The sequence below is a fragment of the Lathyrus oleraceus genome, chromosome 6 (genome assembly GCF_024323335.1).
Source record: "Lathyrus oleraceus cultivar Zhongwan6 chromosome 6, CAAS_Psat_ZW6_1.0, whole genome shotgun sequence".
NCBI lineage: Eukaryota > Viridiplantae > Streptophyta > Magnoliopsida > Fabales > Fabaceae > Lathyrus > Lathyrus oleraceus.
The window spans coordinates 24,028,635-24,039,036 of record NC_066584.1 but is presented as its reverse complement, the minus strand read 5'-3'; the positions used below and the strand labels follow the sequence as shown (position 1 = coordinate 24,039,036).

The following is a 10,402-nucleotide window of genomic DNA, read 5'->3' as shown; positions in this document are numbered from 1 at the left end:
CTATCCATGAACCTAGTCTTCATACAAAAACTTACAAACGATTTATCCTGTAGTGTGACTTTTCATATTGATTGTTGTATATTTTAGGATAAGGAGTCAGGAAAGACGATTGGACGTGCTAGAGAAAGGAATGGTCTTTACTATCTTAAAGAATCAGGTCAACGTACAAAATTCCACTTGTCCCACTCATTTATGAAAGAGCCAGTACTCTCTAAAAAGGAAAAAAAATCTTTCTTTTTCATTGTCGATTAGGTCATCCTTCTTTTAGAGTCATTAAAGTTTTGTTTCCGTCTTTATTCAATAAGGTAGATGTTGAAAGTCTTCATTATGATGTGCGTGAGGTTGCTAAACATAAGTGTTTACCTTTTTCATTAAACAACAAAATAAGTCTTCCCCCCTTATATCTTATTCATTCAGATGTTTAGGGTCCTTATACCAATCCAACTGTAACAGGTGCTAGGTGGTTCTTTTATAGACGATTGTACCCGAGTTATTTGGGTGTTTTTACCCCAAAACAAGTTTGACGTCAGTACTGTTTTCCCAAAGTTTCTCTACATGATTAAAAATCAATTTGGAGTAAATATCAAAAGGCTTAGGTTTGTTAATGGAAAAGAGTACTTCAATCGTGTTATTACTTCTGTCTGTCAAAAAGAGGAAATTGTTCATGAGTCTTCTTGTGTTAAAATACCACAACAAAATGGAATTGCAGAAAGAAAAAATAGGCATCTATTAGACCAAACCCGAGCACTGTTTTTTCATTAAAACATTCCAAAATATTTAGGGGGGGCATTCTCACTAGCACATATCTTATTAATCGATTACCTTCTAGAGTATTAGGGTTCAAGAGTCATATGGATGTTCTTTCTTCCTTCTATCCAAATTTGTCAATTAGTAGTAATCTTAAACCTAGAATCTTTGGGTGTGTCTCATTTGTCCATGTGCATATTCAAGATAGAAAAAACTCGACCCTAGAGCCCTAAGATGTGTTTTTGTCGGGTATTCCTCTACTCAAAAGGGATATAAGTGATTCCATCCTCCATCTAAAAAGTTTTATGTGTTGCAGGATGTTACCTTTCATGAGGAGGAATCGTACTTCACTCAACCTTATCTTTAGGGGGAATTGTAAGGAAGATAATCTTGAAAGTCTCGATCTTTCTTGTCTTGAGTCAAATACACTCAATTTTTCTAGTATTAAGTCAAATGAATTTGGTCATTCTGGTCATGACTCAAATACACTCGATCTCTCTCATTCTGGTCATGATTCAAACACACTCAACCTCTTTGGTCTCGAGTCAAATCCACCAAATTCTTCCAGTTTCAAGTCAAATAGGCCCAATATTTCTGGTCTTGAGTTAAACACACTTGTATCAGACCCATCTTAGGCTAAATAAGTAGGAGTTTAGTCAAATCAATCAAATACACCAGTAGCTTAACTTGGACCTGAAGTGGGTGTAAGATATGGAAAAAAATCTAATTTACATGAGAAAGTTAAAGTCCATTCTTGAATCGACACAAGTTGAAGAGTCTGACTCAACTCCTTCAAATGAGGTAATTAGTTCTTCTGAATTACAAGATAAAATGATGACCCAAACTACATATGGTGACCTAGAACTTCCAATTGCTATTAGAAAAGTACCAGAAAATGCACCAAATAGCCTTTATATCCCCTTTCAAACTATCTTTATATTCAAAAATTCTCACTTATCCATAAAGCCCTCCTTACAAATCTAAACGCTACTTCCATACCTACTAATGTTTCTAAGGCATTGTCTGATGAAAATTGGAAGCATGCCAGGAATATTGAGATGGACGCATTGAAGAAGAATAGAACTTGGGAGTTAGTGACTTTTCCATAAGGAAAGAGGCCAGTTGGATGCAAATGGGTGCACACCGTAAAATATAAGGTTGGTGGATCAATCAAAAGATATAAAGCTAGGTTGGTTGCCAAAGGGTTTACACAAACCTATGGAATTGACTATTCAAAGACATTTTCTCCGGTTGTGGAGATGAATACAGTGAGAGTAATTTTGTCACTTGCTGCCAATTATGGTTGGGAATTAAAAAAAATTATGTGAAGAATGCCTTCTTACATGGGGAACTTGAAGAGGAGATTTATATGCAGGTACCACCGGGGTATGAAAAAATGTGCCTGGCAATACAATTTGCAGGTTGAAAAAGGCGTTATATGGACTAAAACAATCACCTTGAGCATGGGTTGGAAGATTCACTAAGGTTATGATATCTTTAGGGTACAAGCAAAGTCAAGGGGATCACACCTTGTTCATCAAACACTCGCCATAATGGGGAGTAACAGTTATGTTAGTATATGTAGATGACATTAACATGAGATAATTGGAAGGAGCAACAAATATTGAGTCATTGTTTGGCTAAGGAGTTTGAAATAAAAACTCTTGGAGAGCTGAAGTACTTCTTGAGAATTGATGTGGCACATTCCCGAAAAGATATTTTTATATCTCAACAAAAATACATTACAGATTTACTCAAAGAGACAGAAAAAACAACTTGTAAATCTGCGAGTGTTCCTATGGATCCAAATCTTAAATTGGGTAATACAAAAGAAGGTGTTGCAATAGATAAAGAAATGTGTATGATGTAAGTAGGGTTAGTCATTTCATGCATTGTCCTAAAGAAATCCATTTACAAGCAGTTCATAGATCCTCCAGTATCTCAAGGGAACTCCAGGAAGAGGAATTTTGTTTAAAAGAAATGGAAATACAACCCTTAAGGCCTATACTGATGCAGACTATCCAGGTTCACTTGTTGATAGAAGATCCACTACAGGGTAATGCACCTTTCTTAGAGGAAATCTTGTGACTTAGAGGAGTAAGAAGCAAAATGTAGTAGCACGTTCTAGTGTTGAAGCTGAATTTTGAGTCATGGCACAAGGCATTTGTGAATTACTTTGGCTCAAAATTATTTTAGAAGATGTTAAAATCAAATGGGAATGACCCATGAAACTCTACTGTGATAATAAATCAGCTATCAGTATAGCATATAATCTAGTTCAACATGATCAAACTAATCATATTGAGGTTGATAGATACTTCATCATGGAGAAGCTTGATAGTGGATTGATTTGCACCCCATTTGTGTCCTAGCAAGGGCAGCTTGTGGATATTCTCACTAAAGGATTGAGTAGCTCAAATTTTGAACAAAGGAGGAGTGTTAGAAATTAAAAAAAAAAATACATTGTATGTTTCCCACTAAAATGAGCATTTAAGTCTTAGGTTCATGTAAATTTAGATTCATACATTTAGGAAGTTGGATTATTATTTATTAGCTTATTTGCAACTTTGGTCCCCTTATTTTGCCTTTTTTTAGTTATAATCTCTCCATTTTAAAAATCACGTTTTTTGTCCTTTTTTAAAGTTTTATTTTGGATTTTAGTCCCCTGACCAATTTGAGAATAATATTTGATGATGTGGTGCATATTCTAATGATGTGTCAATTTCTATCTGCCCAAATATATTTCCACCTCATGTCAATTCATTTAAAATTAAATTATTTCATTTAATTTTATTTTAATTCAATTATTCTTATAAATCAATTAATTAAAAATTAGAGTAGATAGAACATTAAAGAGACATTGAACTTGTTCTCCTTCTTCTTATATTTCTGGAATCAGTTGGATCACAATTCATCTACTTCTGGGTTCCTTGACATCACATATATTCCTCCTCAACATTGATATAGCAAGAGAGATCCATCATGAAATCCCAAACACAAATAGACATATCACAAGAAAATGACACTCAAATTACGCACGTCCATTAAGCACTGAAATCAGAACCCTAAAACTATTAACATCTCAAACCTTAATTGATTTATCAACCGATGAAGTGGCAATAATACATTCATGATGGAACTTGGCTCAAGAACGTCCCAAATTTGGAGAATACAATCACCAATAGTTCAAAACTAGGTTTCAAAATAAGGGAAAAGAAAATAAAAACATTGTTTCTCCGGCTACAAGATATTAATACAGCTCATGATATGAGATCCTTGAAAATCTTGCTTCCCACCCCCATATCCCTCATTTTCAAACCTTGTTCCTCACACCCATGTTCTTCACCTTCAAATCTCAAAAACCACATCCAATTTCATGTTTTCATCCAACAAAAATAATCGAAAGAGATGAACACTGTGAGCTTTTAGAGTGAAAAGCGACAACATATTAGTGTTCAGGTCTATGAAGAAAGACATTATGTTCTCAATATTTGGGGGTTAGGGTTAGGATTTCATTTTTTTTTGGTCTTGATTGCTGATTTTTCTGGGATTAAACTGTTAATCCTCTTCCTCCCCCAACCAAAATTGTGACTCTCAATCTTCATCTCACTCGGCAACAACCACGAGCAACACCGCCACCCATAACACTCCCTTCTTCTCACGCGTTTTGGAAAATAGAAAAGACCAAAAAAATCGAACCTCTCACTCTCAACTTTCGGCCGCCGCCCTCTTCACCGTTTCTCCTTTCCATATCACTTTTCAACCACCCTCACTCCCTCAGCAACAACCACGCAAGAAACCACCTTCATCAACCACAAAACATGTCAATCCTCTTCCTCCCCCGACCAAAAGTGCAGGAGCTGCTATTTTTGTGAAGAAGGCGATGGGTTTGTGAACAAAAATATCATTACCATAAATAATTATATTTTTTATATAATGGTATTAGATTAATATTTTTGAAAATTTATAAAAAAAATATTAACATATATATTAAATTTAAAAAAGGAATTGGATTAATTTTAAAATAATTTGGCATTAACGCATGAGCAAACGGGGCACCACATCATTAAAAATAAATTCAAAATTGAAGAGGGGACTAAAATCAAACAAAACTTTAAAAATGGACAAAAATCGTGATTTTTAAAATGGGGGATCAAAACAAAAAAAATATGATGACCAAAGTTACAATTAAATTTTATTTATTTCTCTTTAAAAACATAATATATAATTAATTATATAATGTGGATAAATATCATAATTGCCGAGTCCTTTACTCACTCAAATCCATACAAAAAAAAAATCTTATTTCTATTTTTCACAATTTTATAGGGTTCATCTTGTTAAAAAAGTTGAGTTTATGTATATAACCCACAAATTTCTTAGGTTCATAATTCTTCTCGTAATTTTGTTACTATTCAATTCCTTGCAATTTAAAAATTTAACCAAGGCATAAAGAAGACCAAACTCATTCAAAATGCTAATTTGATCATGCTTTTGATCTTTTAGCATAAATTACTCATTCTCAATAGCTAACTTTAACTCTAATTATTCAATTGTGAATTTAAAACGGTAAATAATCTATATTTCAGATGAAAAAAAACTCTTAAATAAAATAAACCATAAATCGATATCAAAATATACTGTCAAAATCATAGATTCAGGCAATTCCATATATCTCAAACACTAAGAAAATTAAGCTAACATAGTTAAAAATTAAAAACTGATAAAAAAAACCTGTTGAAATCATTTAGAGAGCTTAATCTTAAAATATATACAAATCAAAGTTTCATTAAAAGCAGTATTAGAATAAGTTGATAACAAGAAATGTTATAGGAGATTTCTAACCTAGATCAACCTTGGAAACATCAGGTAAATCATTAATAAGTTGAAGAACCAAATCTCCTGAAGATATCATTGCATCCAATAGCTGTCTTTGCTCCCTATCAAGTTTTGTTGTAGAGAGAATTTTAGCCATGCCAACAACACTAGAAAGTGGTGATCTTATCTCATGAGACATTGTTGCCAACAATTGTTTTTCTCTCATTGTCTCCTCTATAACAAGGGAACAAGAAAACAATAAGCAAACAAAATTGTAATACATAAATTCATACATCAAGATTTGGCTTTTGAAATGACTAAACAAACCTGTGATGTGAATGGTTTTATTAAGTTCTGTTTCCATTGCTTTCTGAACTACAATTTCTTCCCTTAGCTTTGCCATTTTTTCTCTTTTTATCACCTACAATTTTTTTTCAGAAATTATAAATTTCTTTTCTCAAAAATAAGTCTGAAATATATTAGAATTTGGATTGAGTCTAACACAATCTTTACAGAACCGACTCGTAAAATGAAAATTATTCTCATTTATAAACATATATTCAGGCGATACCTTATCCAGTATGAGACTTTTAACACACGCCTTATACGTTAAGGACAAGAAATCTGGAGCCTAACCTTAGTGACCGAATATCATGTAACTCATATCATGCTTAATAGGCCACGTTGAATGCGATATGGAATGTAAATGTGTTTACAAGTAGGGGAAGACGGTCCTCCTTTTATAAATCGGTTTTGTAAGAACGAGTTAAGCGCAACCTAAACTTTAAGACGGTGCAAGTACATCCAAAAACCAAAACAACAAATTTTACCTGATCTGTTACTTCCATTCCAATATAGTTTACTCCAATTGTTTCTCCTGCCTTGCTAAACACAGGTTCTACATAGATCAAAAATGTCTTTGATCCAAATAGTTCTGTCTCATAAGTTATTTCCCTTTTTGCAGGAAATCCTTTCTCCATTACTTGTCTCTTAAAATCTTCAGATTCCTTCACACCTGATCCCGAAAAAATTTCTTCCTCCGTTTTCCCGATGATGTCCTGCAAATTTATGAGCAAGTAAAGTAAATCATGAAGATGATTATAGAGAAGTTTCAGTATAAATGTTAAGCAGTTTTTGATTTACTTTAAAATCACAATGCAACTCAATCATATAACTTTGCAAAACAAGAACCATTACCTCTTCTTTTAAACCTGGAAAATGATTACAGAGAAAACGATAGCGCAACTCTTTGTCCTGAAATTCATTACAATTGCAAACACAAATTTAGCATTCCAAATGATGAATCAACTAAAACTACAACAAATGTAACCTGTAACATCGACACCTATGAAAAAAGGCGTGTATGTGTCTGTGTCGGACACCGAGACTGACACTTGTGATTGCGTTCAATTTATTCATTTTTTCAAATTATTAACAATGTCAACGTGTCAGTGTGGATGTCTTGTCAGGTGTCCGTGTCCTTGCTTCATAGATTGCACATAACAGAAGAAATAAATGCAATACTTGATGTAATAATATACCTGATGGCCAATAACAAGAGGTGCATTTTGAAGTATAAAATGTAAGAAAGTTTCTTGTCTCTTAAGAATCTGTGAGACTGCCTCCACGGGTGAGGACTGTCTCTTCATATTCTCTACACTTTCTTGCAACATTTCCTTTAATATCTCTTCTCTCCGAATACTTGCCTCTAACTGTCTTTCCAAATCGATCGCCCGATGCTTCCAGTAACCTTCAGTTTCATACTCAGCCTCAATTTCAACTGTCTTGTTTTGAACAACATCATCCAATATCGAAACCAGACAATTGTCTCCGCCGGAACTTTCCTCCTTTTTAAACTCAACTTCCTCCCTTTGTTTGCTAAGGTTGTCGAGCTCTTCTCGAAGAAGACGAACTGCGTTTTCTTGCTTATACTCCCAATGTTTCATGAGACAGGCTAACTGAGATGACCCTTGATCTGTATAATCTGTAAGTTCCATGAGTCTTTGAAAATCAGCTATAACTGGTTCTTCTAAGATTGTTACTTCTTCCAACACATCTTGATCCATTCCTGGCTTTTCTATGTTGAACTGTTTTAACAATTGCAAATATTAACAAAATTAGATGATTGTTAACATTAAAATAACTATATACATATACAGTATATTTTAGGTATATCTATATATAAAATAGATATGTTAATTACACTATCTATTAGTTAGATGATTGATCCTAATGGAAAACAATGAAATCAAATTCCATCATCTCAAAGAAGCACAAAAATATAAGACATTGATTGACAACACATTCTAAAAGAAAATAGAAGAACTGAAACTGGGATCTCTTGGTATTAAAATCAAACACATGGAATGCATAAAAAGAAAACCAATCTTACATTGAAGATCTGAGGAATCTCTTCACCTTAGGAGTCAAAAGCATTCAGTGGACACAACATAACTGAAACAAAACAAGTACTATAAAGAGGAGAGAGAGTGAATAGACCAGCAAGCATGTGCATTAAGAGGTAAAATATGACTGAAATCAACGCATGCATGTGCATTACGATTATTATAAATATAGTTTATTAGCAATGATAGTTAAATTAATGTAGCTTGGTCCTATATAACTGAAACCCAAGCATGTTTGCGCTTATATTTTTTAATGTGATAAATAAGGTTCCTTATTGTTCAGGGCCGGTAATAGCACCATGGCCGATTGTCTCGAAGAAATTGCAATCTTTCTAAAATTTTCTTAGTATACGGGAACTTTTTTCTTGATGTTCACAAAGTTATGGTGTTCTCTGTAGGTGTATGTATGGCTAAATAAAAATATTGTAAAAAACCGAACCAACCGAACCAATCCAAACCATATTAGTTTGGTTTGGTTTGGTTTGGTTTTATTTTTAAAAGTCAACCGAACCAAACCAAACCGTATGATTTTTTCTCTTACGGTTCGAATGATTTTTATCGTTAAAACCGTCCAAACCGCACCGCGAACACCCCTATCTCTAACCTTGGATTCTCGGTTTCTACTGCCTTTGGAGGACCGTCAATGATTCTTCTAGACTTAATACCCATTTCGAACCTCTCCCCAATAATGACTAGGTTAGAGAAAATTTATGGATAGGCTTCAACCATTTTCCAATAAAAGGTGTATTTGAGTGTATCCATAAACATGGTGGTTAATTCCTTCTTAAAAAGTGGAGGTTCAACTAGGGAAGTGATTTCTCTCCAATGTTGAGCATATTCTTGGAAGGTCTCGTCATCCACCTTTGTCATGTTATGCAGTCACATTTGATTAGGGGTCAAAGTAATGTTATATTCGTACTACTTCACAAAAGATTTAGCCAAATCTTTTAAAGAGTTAATTTGGTCTTTCTTGAAGTGCATGTACCCACTTAGAGATTCCCCAGTTAGATTGTCTTGAAAAATATGAACCAAGAGCTTATCATTCTAAGCATGAGGAGACATCTTTCGACCGTAAATGGTTAAATGGTTCTTTGGACAATTGACCCTATTGTAATTTTTGAAGTCAGGTACTTTGAACTTTCGAGGAACCACGATATCAACGATTAAACATAAGTCAAACGCGTTCAGATTGTAACTATCACTCCCTACAATTATCCTTAGTCGTTCTTCAAGAATCTGCAATCTCTCCCTGAATCTAGTATCTTAGGGCTTATGGATTGGTAATGACGCACAGTTTGGTGGATACATGATTTGAGATAATGTTGCCCCTTGAGAAGGACTATTAACATCTTTGGGTTAATAAGGGGTGTTATGGTGACCCCTTATTTGTAGTCAATCATTCTTGATTTTCTCTTTCTTTCAACAAAGATTGCAAGGCTACACAAATCTTGTCTATTTTCTCTTTCAACTTGCTGACTTCGTGCTTCAACACTTCTTGAATTAACACAAACTCGTCCATAATTCTTTTGGATTTATTTTAAGTTTTGAGCGAGTGTCAAGAGATCATCTTGTTGGTTATGGACAAAAGGTGGGATGCATTTTTTTTGGAAAAATATGCATGCATGTTGATGAATGCGGATGCATAATTTTTTTTTTGTTTTGTTTTTTATATGCAAAAAATGTGATGTCATGTTATGCATGTTTTGGTTTATAGGCTTTATGGTTCTAAACGGTTCGGGTACAGATTTCTCGTGATAGAACGGGTCTTGTTGCTTTGTACATATTGGATTTCACAAAGCGTGGCTCTAGGGTTTTAAAGGTTCTTAAAGTCATGGGTCCTACATGAGAATATTGCCATTAATAACATATACTTGTTAAACAACAATACCCTCAATAGGATCTACTCTAGGTGAGGCCTTCACACCAACCAAGCGAGGCATATGCTAAGAAGGTCAATACTATGCAACCATCGACTCTAAGATTCTAGACAACAGATCCCTAGAGTCACGGATCTTGTTTGAAAATATTTTCGCCGTAATGAATACTCATTAGACAGTAATACCTTTAAGAGGATTTACTCTAGGAGAGGATCTTTGCACCAACCAAGTGAGGCATACACCAAGAAGGTTAATACTACGCAACCACCATCTTAAACTTAGGGTTCTTCTCAGACTCGGGTATAAAGTCTTTTCTCACAATGTGTATAAGCAACCAAAATATCCAAACCACAACACTTAAGGATCATATATTAGATAAACTAGAAGAAAATATAACATGTAAGAGACAAAAAATTTAAACAAGGTAGAAAAAGGCAAATAAACAATTCTAACACTCATCGTAGATTTAAATAAACTAGGTTTGACTCTCTAGAAGTCCACATCAGAGTCGCAAAATAAAAAATACCCGGGGCGTAACGAGCGCTCGAAATACAA

At 34.1% G+C, this 10,402-nt stretch overlaps 1 protein-coding gene across 1 annotated transcript; it reads right to left on the bottom strand.

Moving 5' to 3' along the window:
• Positions 1 to 5,471: 5,471 nt before the first annotated feature.
• Positions 5,472 to 8,338, bottom strand: LOC127093508 (histidine kinase 5). The gene is made up of 6 exons (XM_051032450.1): positions 7,958 to 8,338; positions 7,107 to 7,652; positions 6,763 to 6,819; positions 6,396 to 6,623; positions 5,893 to 5,986; positions 5,472 to 5,799 (listed from the first exon to the last, which is right to left on the bottom strand). The coding sequence occupies exons 2-6, from the start codon at positions 7,629 to 7,631 to the stop codon at positions 5,588 to 5,590; spliced, it is 1,116 nt and encodes a 371-aa protein (XP_050888407.1). The 5' UTR covers positions 7,632 to 7,652; positions 7,958 to 8,338; the 3' UTR covers positions 5,472 to 5,587.
• Positions 8,339 to 10,402: the final 2,064 nt, after the last annotated feature.

Excerpts from the sequence above, each read along its gene's own strand:
- LOC127093508 (XM_051032450.1), bottom strand. The coding sequence starts at position 7,631 with ATGGATCAAGATGTGTTGGAAGAAGTAACAATCTTAGAAGAACCAGTT. Across the intron at positions 6,624-6,762 it reads TTCCAGGTTTAAAAGAAGAG|GACATCATCGGGAAAACGGA; the intron begins GTAATGGTTCTT and ends ATAAATTTGCAG. Across the intron at positions 5,987-6,395 it reads GAATGGAAGTAACAGATCAG|GTGATAAAAAGAGAAAAAAT; the intron begins GTAAAATTTGTT and ends AAAAAATTGTAG.